The sequence below is a fragment of the Leptinotarsa decemlineata genome, unplaced genomic scaffold (genome assembly GCF_025532065.1).
Source record: "Leptinotarsa decemlineata unplaced genomic scaffold, Ldec_3_MD MMD2_P_RNA_scaffold_12, whole genome shotgun sequence".
NCBI classification, from domain to species: domain Eukaryota; kingdom Metazoa; phylum Arthropoda; class Insecta; order Coleoptera; family Chrysomelidae; genus Leptinotarsa; species Leptinotarsa decemlineata.
Window position 1 is genome coordinate 5171727 of NW_027412526.1, and position 17389 is coordinate 5189115.

The 17389-nt window shown below is 38.9% G+C and overlaps 3 protein-coding genes across 3 annotated transcripts in view; 1 reads left to right on the plus strand and 2 right to left on the minus strand.

The window, feature by feature from the left end:
* Positions 1 to 17389, minus strand: part of Rgk3 (Rad, Gem/Kir family member 3) — a 224679-nt gene that overhangs the window by 172596 nt on the left and 34694 nt on the right. The window contains exon 2 of the mRNA XM_074172604.1: positions 4649 to 4669. The gene's annotated coding sequence lies outside the window, so the exon portion shown is untranslated. The remainder of the gene's footprint in view (positions 1 to 4648; positions 4670 to 17389) is intronic.
* Positions 5270 to 6789, plus strand: LOC141481257 (uncharacterized). The gene is made up of 3 exons (XM_074172609.1): positions 5270 to 5789; positions 5849 to 6070; positions 6124 to 6789. The coding sequence occupies exons 1-3, from the start codon at positions 5619 to 5621 to the stop codon at positions 6166 to 6168; spliced, it is 438 nt and encodes a 145-aa protein (XP_074028710.1). The 5' UTR covers positions 5270 to 5618; the 3' UTR covers positions 6169 to 6789.
* On the minus strand, positions 6104 to 10178 carry LOC141481254 (uncharacterized). Its single transcript, XM_074172599.1, has 2 exons — positions 9090 to 10178; positions 6104 to 8888 (listed from the first exon to the last, which is right to left on the minus strand). The coding sequence occupies exon 2, from the start codon at positions 8886 to 8888 to the stop codon at positions 7986 to 7988; it is 903 nt and encodes a 300-aa protein (XP_074028700.1). The 5' UTR covers positions 9090 to 10178; the 3' UTR covers positions 6104 to 7985.

Here is a 17389-nt window from a genome sequence, read left to right on the forward strand (position 1 = left end):
AAAGAAGATTCTCCTTCCAAAATACAGGGGTGGAACCCAAATATCAAAAAATTCCATTTGTAAAAAATGTATCTGTTAAACTTGGAATGCTACTCAATACCAAAGAAATAAAAGTGGCTTTTTCAAATGAAAATACAATTGGAAAGCACTTTTTTTGTCGAAACAAAAAACTAAAACACCACAAGGTATACAATCCAATATTGTGTACAAATTGAACTGTGGAAGCTTTCACAAATGCTATGTTGGCCAAACCGGACGGTATCTCAAATCACGAGTTTCAGAACACATGAGAGACTCTAAGAAACTGAATATGAAAAATCCCACAGATCTCGTTGAACATGAAAAAGAATATGGAAACATTTTTGATTTTGAACATCCAACTATTTTAGACGTTCAACCATACTTATCAAAAAGACTCTTAAGCTAAATGATACATATTCTCAAATGCGATAGTGTTAACACTAGAAGAGATGTCGATGGCCTCAATACTGCATATTTTAATTTGATACGTAAATTATCTGGATAATTTTAACTTTTTTCATTCTTTTTCTTTCTGCCATTGATTAATAAACAGACACCACCTTATGAGAATCAGACATAAAGCCATTCGTTTGTTTCATGTCGTTCTGTGTTGGTGTTGTCTCAGAAATTTGTTGTTTGCAATGTGTTTTTTTTCTTTCAAATACGTATCTGATATGTCTGATGATTTTTAGAATAGTATTATCATCAACACGAAAAAAGTACTTTTCGGTGAGTATTTCAATTAGAACTCATTATTTCTTGTGAAATTGAAATAAGTTTTGTGGAAGGTATATTCATGAAAATTCATTGTTACAGAGCCCTGAAGAAGTATTTAATTAAATTCGAAACGTCGGCAAGAATACAATTGTTTTTTCAAAAAAAAATGTGATCCTTTTCCCAACCAACCCCCTTTTTCATAATGATTATTCATTATGATGTCCAAATGATACTATTCAGGCCAAAAGAAATCGGTAATCATCGACCTGAAGTGTTTGCCGTTGACAGTGATAGCCTGGCCAACGTCGTTCTCGAAGAAATATGGATCGATAACGCCGCCAGCCCAAAATCCACACTAAACAATGACTTTTACGGGATGCATTGAACGCTTCAGTTCCTGGGTCAGTTGAATTTTGTACCGGTGCAGGCCGAAGTCACGACCCAAAATTCGCCAAGTTGTAGCAGAGTAAGATATCAGAGCGACCAAATGTCACGTATTTTTTGCCGTAAAAAATATAGAAGATTGAGTACTGTTGGTATATACAATAAGAACGCATGCCTACCTGCCAGCTTTCTTGGACGGCTAATTTTCAGATATAGTATTTCCAATACCAATTGGAATAGCACAGAGAAGGAATTCCCGCCTCGACATAGGCGTCGGCGTATTATTTTTCAGTGGTAGTTTTTCAGTTACTCATTCTTACAATCATAGCAATTGATCACCCCATGAAAAAGTTATCTCAACTGAATTTTTCCACCACACTGAATTCTCGTCAAACATATATTTACAAAATAATAGAGGCCAACAATATTGCTATAAAAATCAAAATTCTTCTTCGCTATATTCGGATGAGGTGGAATCATCATCGGATTGAATAATTTGTCAACAATAGATTACAAAAGGGACATATTAATTTGCAGGTAGTGGTTCCACAGTTAATTAGCGAAAAATCAATTAGGATAATCATCATTCAACAAATAAAGTCCGCATCGGACCAAAAAACTTTAGGTATATAAATAGCTAACCCTTGTCTTTAGATTCAGTATCAATTTGCTTCTCCTGAAGATGCTAACCTTGTTAGCGAAACGCGCGTCGAGTGCAAAAATATCAGTTTGGTGTTAGGGTAATTGATCTCTAGAAGAAGTTTTCAAAAATCGGTTTGCAAAACCACTCACTACCTCACTCAACCTCACGAACACACGGCACTGATAAAGAAATATTGTGAAACGGACAAAAAATTTGTATTTAGCCAGTCCAGCTAGCCGAGCCTTCACTCCTCAACTACATTTGATAGCACGTTTACTAATTATCTAGGCGACTGGGGCCACAGGCAAAAGATGCCGTTCCAGTTGGGAATGGATAGGCTATATCAGGTAATCAAGGTACATAAATACATTACTTGTTGGTTATGGCTGTTCCAATTAAGCTTCATTCTCTTTTCCGTTTCGATGTAGACACTTTATGTGGTACACAATATTACTGACATTCATGTGGAATCTGATTCCAAGTCATGCAGTGCTAGTATAAAGTCTCAGAATTCTAGAATGACGAGTATCTTGTTGTTAGTTGCACACACTTAGACGTCATGACCTTCTAAATTAAAGCAACATGACAATTTATTCACAACCAACTCGTGTTTTGGAGCAACATGAATCACTATCTCTTATTTTATTCCATATGTTAGTTCTTACCTGCTGATTTTATTTTATATACGATCATATTATCGTCACTGCCAAATATTTTTTAACCTTCATTTCCTCAAAGGAATCACGGCTAAGCTATAAGCCACAATGTCAATATTGTCGATATAGGTGTTTTTTAGTGAAATATATTTAATTTAGTTCAACCACTTGTGAAACCAGTATTGAATTTTAAAAGCATCTTTTTTGAGGCATTACGGATTGACCGATTTTGGCTGGTGCTATTATCTATTCGTCTAGATATTTCTCATTTGTAGTTGAATATCTGAGCTCAGCTTTGCAACGTTATTGATATTTGTAATTAGAGTATTCGGCGATCTGACAGATGAAGTCTCATTTCTGTTTCCAAATATTTCATCTCGTTAGCTATTGAAATTGAATACCACATTGATTTTCAATACAATGCTTGTTTATTTTACTTAAAAATTTCATCTAGTTCAAAAATAAAGCAATTAGCCAAATTCATACTTCGTGGTTCATCAGCGTAATGAAAATTCTTGGAATAATTTCATTTATTGTCAACATCACTCAAGATTTATTCAAAGCAACTGACAATAATGAAGTGACTGCCATGGTACTCTTGGACTACAGTAAAACATTCGATACATTGGACCACAATATTATGTGTAGGAAAATGTCATTTTTCGGATTTAGTGAAGGGGCTGTAGATCTATTGAAAAATTACCTCAGAAATCGGACTCAGTCAGTATGTCTGAATAGAAAGTGTTCTAGCGCTTTACCTGTTGACTATGGAGTACCTCAGGGCTCTGTTCTTGGCCCCATTCTGTTTTCTCTCTCTATATTACTCTATTTACTTTCATAAAATAATTGATCATTGCACAGTCCATCATTATGCAGATGATACTTAGTTATATTATCGATTTCCTCCAAGTAACTGGCAGGTGGCAATGGAAAAAATTAACAGCGATCTATTTATAGCCCATAACCTGCAATTGAATTCTGAAAAATCTCAGCTGATACTTTTTGGCACGGAACACAAAAGGTGGAAAATTGAGAAAAGAACTGAAATCAATCTTGGACAAGACTTACTATAAATAATTACAGAAAGCAAGAATTTGGGTTTGTGGCTAGAAACTGATCTGAGATTTAATAAACATATAAATTCACATTGTCGTAGCTCGTATAGTATTTTACGTCAACTCTATGAAAGTAGAGATACTATTACTTCCAAATTGAAGTTGAAACTTTGCGAAACCCTCATATTGTCTATATTGGCATATTGCGATATAATCTACGGGCCTGCTTTGATATAATTTGATGTAAATCGCTTACAAAAAAAAATGATTGCATTCGTCTTTCTTATTATGATGCGAGAAAATTCGACCATATATCTCCCAAGTTCGAGGAGTCAGGTTGGTTACCGATTACCAGTTTCACCTACTGGTCAATACACATAAATTCCTCATTTACAAAAAGCCAAATTATATTTAAGGAAGATAGAAAACTTTCAAATCACAGAGTAATTCCAAGACACGAAACCGTCACACTTTCATTATTCCAAAACACTTGACAACCTGCTTTTCTCGTAGTTTCATTTACAACTCTATCAAACAATATAATACTCTGACCAGTGAATTTAGACACTACTCCATATATAATTTCAAGATAAAGTTGAAAACATATCTGAAGTCTTCTGGATAGATAATATATTGACAAAATGGTTTAGACTTTCACGGCTGAGGTTTTCAGTGTCATTGCTTTTTGAATTTGAAAGCCGTGGATTTTTGTAATTTCTTCCAAGAAGAAAGTCTAAAAATCGAAAAAGCAATGACACAGATAATATATTCCTCATATGGTTTTCCCTTTGTCTCACTTTTGTGTATGTTTCGCTACATATTTCAATTTCTTCAAGCTAAATAGATTTTTAATATTTACTTTGAAATTCATATCCGATGTTTTTTTTCTCAGTTTTACAAAGACTCATGAACTACTCACTTATTAATGTATACTAGGTAATTAGTTTTATATTTCTATGTAATACATGCTATTCCCTAGGTTGTAGGTAAAACAGCCTCGGCTGAACTCCACCCTTTCATTGATTTTTGTATCTACTTCTTTTTTTTAAACAATGTATGTCAATGAATAAACCCCATTATTATCATATTCATTTTTCGAAAACAGTTCACTAACTGAAAGCAAAAAAACTGCACATCACTCAAATACACAAAAGCGGAAAAACTAAACTTACCGGTCTTGCTTGTGAAAACTCCTACAAAAAAAGAAAACATTAGAAATACGTCAAAGGAAATTCTGAAATGTATATTGAAGAAGATTATATATATTGAGAATATCAAATATTCAAAACATTTTCTCCGTTCCGATAATTATTGATAAGAATAAAGGATGACCCATAAACATCAAATAACATTTATTGAATATTAACTTAATTTGTGAGTTAACCATAGATCTGGGTCAGTGAATAAGATAATGGAGTTGTTGATGAAACCAAATTGTCTTCAGTGTCATCATAATTGTCATTAACTTCCTTTCATGTTTTGAAATCCGTCGGAGAATTGTAGGGGGGGAATGGGAGCCACCTAAGGAAATATTTTTTTTAAATCATACTTTCTAGCTTTTAATCAAACTTAAATATTGATATAGGAAGGGTTACATATATATTTCTGTTACATATGACATTTCTTAAACGAAACTAATTATAATAGAATTTATAAAAAAAATGAAAAATGCATTTGGCTCTCATTACCCCATCATGGGGGTAATGGGAGCCACCAGTTATTTTAATAGTTAAAGTAGGAGTAATTCATAAGAAAAGCCATATAATAAACTTAATATAAGTAATATAGTAAAATAGTTATTTATGTATCAAGGGAATTAGGAGGGCCTTAATTACCGATGGCAAAGTTTGCGTCCCGAGGGCCTCTGGCCCGAGGGACAGCAATTGCCTGAGGTTATTAAGGCTCATTAATTCCCGTGGTACATAGATAATTTTATTTCTGACCGATTTCAATAAAATTTTGTTCATTTTTGAAACGGAAAAATGTACCAATTCATTACCTTCCCGGTATATTTGAATCAGGTACCGTTGATTATAGTAGAGTTTTCTTGTTGCTAGGTTGTTGCTATGTTACTTGTTTATAAACAGAACTTTGTTATCAAGCTGTGTTTGCGGTGAAAACGTGTTTTCTACCACAAATATAATGGAGGATATTTTGAAAAAAGCTGAACAAGCAAGAGAATCATTAATTCCATCGAAAAGTGAAGCCGTATACCAAAAGGAATACAAGATATATCTGGACTGGCTGACACGGAAAAATGTTATGCCAAAAGATGTCACTGAAACTGTATTTCTGGCATATTTTCAAGAACTGGTAAGGAATTTTCTATGTTTTTCGGTAGATTTGGTAGTAATTGTGTTTATTCGTTTCAGTCAGAAACGTATAGTCCGAATTCTTTATGGACTAAATGGTCAATGCTAAAATCGATGGTGACTATACATGAGAAACGAGATATCACCAAGTTCAATGAACTACAGGCTTTTTTGAAACGGAAGAGTAAGAGTTATAAGCCGAAAAAGTCTGCTGTTTTATCTCCTAAAGGTGTTATCAGATTCCTAAAGGACGCTCCTAATGATATTCATTTATTGCATAAGGTAATTTTTTTCTTATTTTCCTTTTTGTGTGTATTTATTTTTTTTTGTTTTAGGTTGTTTTGATTATGGGTTATTTTGGAGGATGCAGAAGTCAGTAACTTTTGAATATGAAGATATCGGATATAGAGGACCGGGATTCCGTTATGGTAGTGAACGTACCGGAAAGTAAAACTGGTGTATCGAAGAAATTTACAGTTGTGGATGAAAAAGAGTTCTCCGCTTTGCCTTTACTAAGACTTTATATGTCTTTGCGTCCTAAAGGTATTGAACGATTTTTTTTGAGCTTCCGACAAAATAAATGTACATCTCAGCCAATTGGAAAAAACATGTTTGGGAAAATCCCCAGCAAAATCGCAATGTATTTAGGATTGCCAAACTCATCTTCCTATACGGGACATTGCCTTCGTCGCACTTCTGCTACTGCTCTAGCCAATGCAGGAGCAACTATGACTAACTTAAAAAGACACGGAGGTTGGAAAAGTTCCACGGTGGCGGAGGGGTATTTGGAGGATAGCATCGAATTGAGAAATAAAACGGCGCGTATGTTGTCTACTTTGTCATCAGAAGAGGCAGGTACCTCGACTGTAGTGAACAGAAGCTCCAGCCATACAAAAGAAGAAATTGTTTCCAGTGGCGGAAGTAATTTTCAGGGAACATTTCAAAATTGTACATTTATTATTTGTAATGACGTGAATAAATAAAATATGGTTCAGTTTTCATTTCTATTTATTTTTACTTGTGAAAGGTAGAGGGAATTATAAAATCTATAATGTCCCAAGGGAGTTATGACCCTCTTTATTGATAGCGCAACTATGACGATATAAGCTTATAATATCCCGGTCAGAAATAAATAAAATTTAAACCAAAAAAATCTAATTCTACCGTCCAAGCGAAAGTCACAAATATATCCTTCAGGACTCTCTACACCTGAACATTCAAAATGTGCCCAAATTCCACAACTAGTGCACCGATACCACAATTCATTTTTTCCAATATCGTCACAAATAATACATCGAATTCCGTCATCATCAAGATCATCAAATTCTTCGTCATCACACAATCCTGTTTCACTTTCCGAATTTGATGATTCTTCGGAAAACGCCTTTTTCACTTTGCGTTTGGACTTTTTCGGCTTCTGCTGTTTTTAATTTATTTCTGATGCAGATTTTTTTACTTGGCGTTTGAATATTTTCATTTTCTGGTGATGAAGCAAAAACTTGCCGTTTTGATTTTTCTTTAGAGGTTTTATAATTTGTTTTGTTTGCTCTTTTTACTAATCGTTTGTTATTTTCCTTTTTTTCTCGTTCTTGTCTTTTCTGTTGTTTTTCTTCAAAAAATATTTTCATTGGGGTTTCAGTTAAAATAATTGAATGTTGTTTTTGTCTTGAATTCTTTTTTAGGTTCTTTGGCATTTCTGGGTCGGGGGAAATCATTGAAATGATATCAGAAATTGGTGAAGTGTTTAGGGTTCTGTCTGTAGTTTCGTTATCCCAACTTGAACATCCGGGTTGAGGCAAATCAGGAACGGCTTCTGGTAATGTCTTATTTGGGGGACTTCGTGAGTGAGCCATATGAGTGGGGATGTTTATATCTGTGTTATCCTCAAGATTATCTTGTACATCTACGCAAACTGGTGGCTGACAATGGTACATAAAATCTGTGTCAGTAAAAATATTCGGCTGAATCGGAAAAATGCCAGTACATCTAAAACCTGATATTGCTTTGTCTATTGAGGCCACTCTTATGTATGCTTCATCAAAGATACTTGCAACATCATAAGGTGTTATCTGGGATAAATCACTTGATCTCATGTATAGATCACATTCCTTATAATAGGTCTTTTTCAGGGGTCCAAAGAACGTGACGTCCAACTTCTGCATTCGGTGAGATGAATGCGGCGGTAGTGAAAGCATAGTTATATGATTGTTCCTACAATAGAATGACTAGAATGATTGTCTAGCACTAGCAGAACTGGTTGATCTTGACTCGGTTTTGCGAATTTACCAAAATGCTTCAGCCATAACAGAAACATCTCATCGTTGGTCCAGCCATTGAATGAGACCTGATATTCTGCATCAGCGGGTCCGCCTTTAGCTAGTAATGTTGAAAATGTTTTCTTGGAAACAAAAAGAAAAGTGGCACATATGATCCAACAGCACTCATGGCGCAAATTACGGTAATTTTTCTGCCACGTTCCCAACCAGTTGCTGAATCTATTCTTTTTTGCCCTTTTTTGCTGAAATGTTTCCCGGTTCTTGAACCGTTGTTTTGCCGGTCTCATCCATATTATATATATATTCGACTTTTGAAATTTATATTTGGTCATAACTGCTTCAAGATTTCCAAAGAATCGTGTGACTTCTGTTTTGTTGAAACCTTTGATACGATTGATACTCGTGGCTTCGGGCTTACGGACACTAATGGTAGGATTTCGTTTCAAAAAACCTTCCAACCAGTCTCTTCCAGCTAGCTGTTTCTGGGTATTGAATCGATGCTTCATCTTAAGATTTTCTGCGCATCTATAGGCAAGGTGACAAAATTGCCATCTAGATAAACCATAGAACATGTTAGAGAGCTTGATTAGATGGGCAGCCATTTCTTTTTCTTGTTCGATTGTAAAACGAGGACGTCTGCCTAATTGCGCCGAATACTGCAAGTTGCCCTTCTTTAATCTTCTCTGGAAGATTTGGTAGGGGATATTACATTGAAGAGCTGCTTTTCTTATACCCATTCCATTAGCCACCAACCTAGCACCCCTTAGGAGGTCTTCTGATGTCCACAAACCCTTATCGGTTTTTCTCTTCCACGTCCTGGGCATCTGAAATAAACATTAGGATAATGGGGTAATGGAAGCCATTGTGGCTCCTATTACCCCAAGGTGCATTTTTTATTTGAAATGTTTAAAATCAAAAAACAGCATAATTTAACAGAAAAACACATGAGATGCAATGAAATTACATACTTTCATGAACTACACTGATAAAATAATATGGATTAGACAAAAACCAATAATACTCACCGCGCTAATAACTTGCACGAATCTCTAGAACAAGATTTCACAATTTCACTCCTCTCCGGTCAACAGTTTAAAAAGAACTGATTTAAATAAGAGCGGTATCTATGAGCCATCACAGCTCAAGGTCAAGCGTAGAGGGCGTTCAGAAGTTACAATAAGGCGTTCGAATCCTTATTCTGGCTCTCATTTCCCCCATCTCCCCTACTGACAGCTTTATAATACCTGGAAAAGCTATGTTGAAAGTTCAATGGATCCTGTATCGTATAATAACTCTTTCCACTGGGAGGATATTGTGAATTCGTTTATTTTGAACACAATATTTCAGTAAACTTATATTGATAATGAATGATATTCATGGGATATCAGTATAAACCCTTTGGCAATTTGAATTGAATTTTGAATAATTCACACTTTTATCATTTCATTTATTGGAAACGTAGCGAATGTTATTATAATGTAATTGGAAGTAACTTTTGATGAGTCGACTCTTTATCATCCAGTTTTACCAACTGTGTTCTATTAGGTGAGTATGAAGTCATTAAAATATACGCTTAGTGACTAAAGCCCAACTAATGTAACATTGACAGGAGAATATTATGATTTTTCAGGTCGAATGCTTTTGATTAGTTGAGTGAAATCGATATTCTAATTTCATTTTTATCATCACCCTCAATAATGTCATAAACACATCAGCCATGGATATAACCTTGCCTGTAATAAGTGATTACAAGTCAAGAAATCTCTCATTTGAGTTCGCATCACCTTTTGAATTAGTTTTGAACAAATTGGAAGCACACATATTGAACTGAGATAACTAAACTCCACGGGGTGGTTCATTCTAGGCAAAGGGATAATTTTTGCAGACTTCCATGATGTGGGAACACTATTTTTTATGAAACATCGATTGATTATGTTTGTTTGAAGGTGATTGACAATGTTTCATGATGAATTTCACTAGTTCGGACTTCCATTGTCTACTATATAAAATGATTTGAAATCCCTGAAACAACTAAAAAAGAAGAATTGAAAATGAATAGCTGAAAATAACAATTATATTAACCAAAATAAACCTGAAATGAAATAATAGTGAAATGAAATAATAGTGAAATGAAATACAAGTAAAAATAGAACAATTGAATAAATAAAACAAAAAAAATAAAGAAATGAAAAAAAATATAAAAATGAAAAGTGGAGAGACTCCAAGTCACGTTAGTTCACGACGTTTCGATTGTTAGTATCTACAATCGTCTTCGGGTGATGACTGGACTGATTCCTCCGAGAGATGACCATTTATAGGCCGTTCGAGTACTTTCACTTATCCCCGCTTTCCATTTTCCGCTTCACTGGTTCCGTGGGAGATGACCGTTTTGGCGGGAGTTGGCCATTTTTCGCTTGATGATGGGTTTCCATATGTTGCGTATTTCTACGCTGGCCTGGCTGAATATGTTGTTGGACAACATGTATGCGGCTTCCTTGAATTTTATCCTAAACCAGTGTTCCTCTCTGTGCAAGATCTCAGCTTGGGACCACTCGATGTTGTGTTGATGGGTCCAAACATGGTCTGCTATTCCTGATTTGCTGGTTTACCCTCGCTGTGTGTGTGTGTTTCTTGTGCTCGGCAATGCGAACATTCAATGGCCTCTCAGTTTCACCAATATAGGATTTTCCGCACTCACAGGGTATCCGGTAAATGCAATTCTTGGAATCGCAGTCCGCGTTTGGTGGCCTGGTTTTCGTGAGGCTGCTACGGATAGTGTTACCGGATCTGAAGCAGGTTCTGATGTTGTATTCGGAAACAATTCTTCTTATCCTCTCCGATAATCCTCTGATGTAGGGAAGTGCAAGCACTGGTTGTGACGGCTTCTCTTCCTTGCGAGGCTCCTGCTGTCTTCTAGCCAAAGTCTTTTCTACCATCGCTTTGGAGTAGCCATTCCGTTGAAGATAATATCACAAAGCCCAAAACCACGGTCTAATAGAGTCTTGATGATTCCTCTTCTAGTCGATTGATGGTGGTTGGATTCGTGGTTCAGATGCTGTACCGTATGAGTGGGTTTTCGGTATACAGATGTTTCCCACTTAGTGTCGGTCCTCTTCACCAAAACGTCTAAGAATGGCAATTCGTTGTGGATTTCCTTCTCCATTGTGAAAGTGATGGAAGGTCTCACGCTGTTGATGTGTTTCAGGAAGGCGTCTAGTTCAGTATTGCCATGGTTCCATATTATGAAGGTGTCGTCAACATATCTCAACCAGACCCGAGGTTTCTTGTGAGCTTCTTCAATGGCCAGAGTTTCAAACCACTCCATATATATGTTGGCTATGACTGGTGAAAGTGGTGATCCCATTGGCAGTCCCTCATCTTGTGTGAAGAATTTGTCCTTCAATTCTTTACACAAGATGAGGGACTGCCAGGAAGGTCTAGAGAAGGAACCAGACATCATCAAAAATTATATCTTCAACGGAATGGCTACTCCAAAGCGATGGTAGAAAAGACTTTGGCTAGAAGACAGCAGGAGCCTCGCAAGGGAGAGAAGCCGTCACAACCAGTGCTTGCACTTCCCTACATCAGAGGATTATCGGAGAGGATAAGAAGAATTGTTTCCGAATACAACATCAGAACCTGCTTCAGATCCGGTAACACTATCCGTAGCAGCCTCACGAAAACCAGGCCACCAAACGCGGACTGCGATTCCAAGAATTGCATTTACCGGATACCCTGTGAGTGCGGAAAATCCTATATTGGTGAAACTGAGAGGCCATTGAATGTTCGCATTGCCGAGCACAAGAAACACACACACACAGCGAGGGTAAACCAGCAAATCAGGAATAGCAGACCATGTTTGGACCCATCAACACAACATCGAGTGGTCCCAAGCTGAGATCTTGCACAGAGAGGAACATTGGTTTAGGAGAAAATTCAAGGAAGCCGCATACATGTTGTCCAACAACGTAATCAGCCAAGCCAGCGTAGAAATACGCAACATATGGAAACCCATCATCAAGCGAAAAATGGCTAACTCCCGCCAAAACGGTCATCTCCCAAGGAAGCAGTGAAGCGGAAAATGGAAAGCGGGGATAAGTGAAAGTACTCGAACGACCTATAAATAGTCATCTCTCTGAGGAATCAGTCCAGTCATCACAAAAAGACGATTGTAGATACTAACAATCGTGAATTAACGTGACTTGGAATCTCTCACTTTTTATTTTTATTTCCTTTTTTTCATTTCTTCATTTTTATTTATTCAATTGTTATATTTTTACTCGTATTTTATTTCACTATTATTTCATTTCAGGTTTATTTCGGTTAATATAATTGTTATTTTCAACTATTCATTTTCAATTCTTTTTTTTTTAGTTGTTTCAGGGATTTCAAATCATTTTATATAGTAGACAATGGAAGTCCGAACTAGTGAAATTCATCGACTAATTATGTGAGTAATGATAGACACAATCAAAGGACAACACAAATGAATGATTATAACTGGAGTTTTTCCCAACACCAGTGCATCACAAGTATAAATGAAAGATGTTAGTATTCAATACGTCGTTACCAAATGCTTTTAATTTTATATTCTGTATTATATCTTGTACAGGACAAAACAAAACCCCATTTTTATCTTATTTTTAATATTGTTGATATACAATAAAAGAGGTTCAGAGACAATATGGATCCCTGGGGAACACCAGCGTTGATAGTGGAAGTATTAAAGAGATATCCATCAATGGCCACTCACAGGGATCGTTCTTTTGGGAAGCTGGAAGACAAACACAAAAATGATCCGGCAAGCCATAGCATCGAAATTTGGCCAGTAAACCCTCATGGCACACGCATTTGAAGGCCGATATTTTTTGAAAAAGAATTAGGAAAGAAAAACGGTTTAATGGATATTCTTCATTCAGAGTTAATTCAATCAACGTGTCAGTTGCACTCTTCAGAGCATTTTGCCAGCGTGAATGAGTCCATCAGCAGAGGCACAATTCCGCATTTCGAAGTCAGCATTAGTGTCCACATTTTTCGAATGCGGACGGCCATTATTATTTCAATCGTATTAATTCATTCCGGGAGCTTTATTCGGTTGAACAATATGGCGATGGAATTTCGTTGTCGAGAGCTAATCGCTCACGGCACGCCACGGATCTGCCGAATACTGACGTTGATGTATTAATCAGGAGTCGAACAGGAGGTAAACAATCGCAGAAATTGATGGCAATAATTTTATTTGCAGTGGTTTTCTCGCGTTATTGAAAGGCAAGGATTCCTTCGAGAAATTCTTTGTTTGTGGAACGCCAGTCATTGTATAACCGAATACATGGATAGACAGTGCTCTCCAAAAGTGAGAGACAAAGCCACAATATTTTCAGAACCGACTAATCATACAGAAATATACAATATTTTGAATGACCTACAACCGAAATTTGCTAGTGGACTTGACTTCGTTCCCCCTTAAGTTCTAAAAAAAGCTGAGAAATACATTTGAGATCCTCTGGTAGATGCAATAAATGAAAGTCTGGTATCTGGTATCTTCCCAGATAAGTTGAAAATTGCAAGAGTAATACCGATCCACAAAAAAGGATCGAAAGCGTATACAATAAATAACTATAGACCGATATCCATTCTACCTTCGCCTTCAAAGGTGTTTGAGACGGCGGCGGTCATCGTCATTTCTATCAGGCTGGAGCCTTGCTTTCTTACCCTTTGTACTCTTTTTCGTCAGAGGGACTAATGGGTTATGACTGATCTGTGATGGTGACATGAAAGTTCTCAGACATCCATACCGCCCTTCGCGGTGTACCCCTACCTGGCTGGGGTGAGATGGATGAAGATATTATTCTGTTAACGGAGGACATATGGGCCTCATTCGACAGAGTGTCGGGGCCTTTTATATCGAGAGTGCTCGTCTACAGCGTAATATATAGCTTTCCTGACTAACAGATTATCGTGAGTTTCAGCGCAATCTAAAACTCGCCGGTTCCTCAATGGACTGCTGGATGAACTGCTGAATGGAAGGAAGCTTCAAATCTCTGCGGATGGCTTCATTCCGCACGAACCACGGAGCATTCACAATCATCCGTAGAATTTTATCATGTAAAGTATCCAAGATGGACATGTTGGTCGGAGCCGTTTGTCTCCAAACGCCTGAAGTGTACATGATGACAGACTTGAACATCGTGTTATAGATCGTGATTTTATTATTGAGGCTCAACTTAGATTTTCTGTTAATCAAAGGGTACAGGCTTGCCACCCGACCCTGGATCTTTGCCTTCACGCTTAACAGGTGCGGGTTCCAGGTGAGCCTACGGTCTATTAGAAGACCGAGGTCCTTGACCCACGTCTGCCAGTCAATCTCCCTACCAGAGATTCTCACTTTCATAGCCGGATAATATGTCGTTCTTCCCATGGTTATCGCCTGAGTTTTTTCCGGATTCACTCGGATCTTCCACTCGAGGTACCAGCGCTCGAGATCGCCCAATGCACGTTGCATATAGACGATCCCGAGCTCCCGACCCATGAAAGACGAGAGGAGAGCGGTGTCGTCGGCATAGAGAGATACCTCCACATGCTCGAACCTCGGAAGGTCGCTGGTGTGAAGCAAATAAAGCGTGGGAGAGGACACGGTCCCCTGTGACACTCCAGCAAGGATCTCTCTGTTATCAGACAGAGAGCCCTCTACTCTAACCTGAAATGTTCTGTCTTTCAGGAAAGACCCAATCCACCGGATCAGGCCTCGAGGCAGGTCGAACGCAATTAGTTTATGTAGAAGGTCTTCGTGCCAAACACGGTCGAAGGCCTTCGAAATGTCTAATAAGACTATGCGAACTTTTTTATTTCGGTTTAGCTCCGCGATGGTATTTTCGACCAGTCTCAGAGCCTGCAACTCAGTGGAATGCTTGCTCCTGAAGCCGAATTGTTCGTCAGGCAGAACATTTCGGTCCTCAACTTTTTCGTTGAGCCTTTGGAGTACGACTCTTTCAGCCAGCTTAGCCGTCAACGAGAGCAGAATAATCGGGTGATAGTTCTGCGGGAAAAGCTGGTTCTGCCCCTGCTTTGGGAGCATTACGACGATCGCATGCTTTTACCTTCTGGGGAAGTATTTTAGAGCCAGCGAGCTGTTTATAATAGACAGGAGGCTCTCGACGCAGTTTTCCGGGAGCTTCTTCAATAACTTGTTTGTTATTGAGTCAACCCCCGAAGCTTTCTTGGCCTTTGCAGCCCTGATATAGCCCTTCAATTCTTCCACGAAAGCTGGACGGATGACATCATCATCATTCTCTCTGAGGATGCGGTGAACCCGATCTTCCAGCAGTCGATGTCGTCGTTGTCGTCAACGTTAAGCTGAAACTGACGTTCCATCGTGTCAGCAAAAGCAAAAGTTCCGACTGAACGTAAATTTTGCTAGTCAGAGAGACGTTTCTGAGAAGCGCGATGTCTAGTACGTCAGGCCTATACTGCCCGCGATAGAAGGTTGGGTTCATCTGGTCCCAGCACAAGATATTTATGTCTGTCAGCATGCGCATGAAGCGCTTGGCCGTTTCGATTGGTGTCTCTGCTCCGTACTTGGCGTTGAAGTCGCCAGCAGCAATTGTCGGAATATCACTACCCATCAGCAGTTCATCCAGTGATTCTGGGATTTCTCTGAGGGTTGTAGACAGAGATTAATCTGTGACAACCCCGACTCAGTTGAATTTCGACCCCTACGGCCTCAGTTCCGTGTAACCGAGCACTGTCAATGCCGTATTGGACACACTGGAGGGATCATTTGATAAAAATGCCAACTCTCCCACCAGCACGTCCAACACGTTCTCTACAGTAGAATCTGTGATTTGGAATGACAATGGATTGGTTCTTCAGATGTGTCTCTTGGATTAGAGCCACATCGATGTTATACTCAACAAGAAAATTCTCAAAATCTAGTTTTTCAAGAAGAAAGCCATTGGCATTCCAAAAAATTATCCTCAGAGATCTAGGCAATGTCGGTTGTCTAGACAGTGGCAGTTCCAGTCAGCACGTTAGTATTCACCATGAACATTTTTCCGAGCACGGGGAATTTGACGAATAATTGCTTCATCTGCTCTATTGCGGCGCAGATGTCTGAAGCCCCCTGAGTTTGATATGAGGGCACAGATCAAGAAGGAGCAGGCTTTGCCGAGCCGTTAGCACCCTTGGATGCTGCTTTGGCAAAACTTATCCCTTCCTGGACACGTCCAGACCCCGCAGGTCTGCCTGGAGGGGAAGGTTTTTCAGCTGATTTGCCTCTGGGCTTCTGAGCCTTAGGGAACTCAGGGCAACCTCCATAATTGGCAGTATGTGCCCCTTTGCAATTGTTGCACTTCGGGGGGGGGTCAGTACTTGCTTTCTTGTAGGCGTTGGTGAGGTGCGTGCCAGCGCACTTGACGCATATTGGAACTGCCATGCAGTTCCTTCGGCAGTGGCCGAAACGCTGGCAACGGTGGCACTGACCCACCGAAGCGTTAGGGTGCTGGGGTTCAACCTGCACCTTGACACTCAAGAGGTATTTGACCTCAAAGATGTCCTTTTGGTCTCTGGTAACCAGTACCAGGACCATGGGTAGAGGCTTATCAGCGCGCTTCATTCTGGTTACGGAAGAAAGGTCAAAGCCTCTGGCTTCTAACTCCTCACGGATATCGCCAACTGAAAAGTGTTCTGGCACTCCTCTGAAGACGGCACGGATTTGCCGGTCTTCGGGGAGAGAATAGGTGTGATGGGGGATGTTCTCCGTCACAAGAAGTCTTGACAATCGACGATAGTCGTCAAGAGTCGAGGGCTGAACCTTGATGCCGTCATGAAGGTTGACGGCTTTGGAGAAATTCATTTTCTCCCCAGCTGCTGTTTTAATCAGCTCAATTCATTTGTCCTTCTGACGAACGACAATTGGTGGGATCTTAACTTTTCCAGTTGGAGGCTGGTTTTCCTGCCTACGTGGGGCAGATAGGCCAGGCTCCTGGTCCTGCCAGTTTGAATGTCTGGTCTAGTGTCCATGTTATCGTTGGTAGAAGGTGTGGCCACCTCGCGGACCTGACTTCGGGTCACCGGACGCAAAGAAACCTCGGACTCGGAATAGTACTTGCTTGCCTCGTCCCTAACATTATCTAAAATAGCCTTCTTCTGCAATCTTTTTGCTTTTTTAGGCTTATCTTTTTTAATCCACTCATCTACCTTATTGTTGGTAATGTCAGGCAGAGGTGGAAAATCTTCATTGATTCGCCGTTTTTTCGGCACGGAGGAAGAGGAGGAAAGTACACTCTCGCAATCGCTCTCGAGAATTGAATTGTCACTTGCAGGCGGA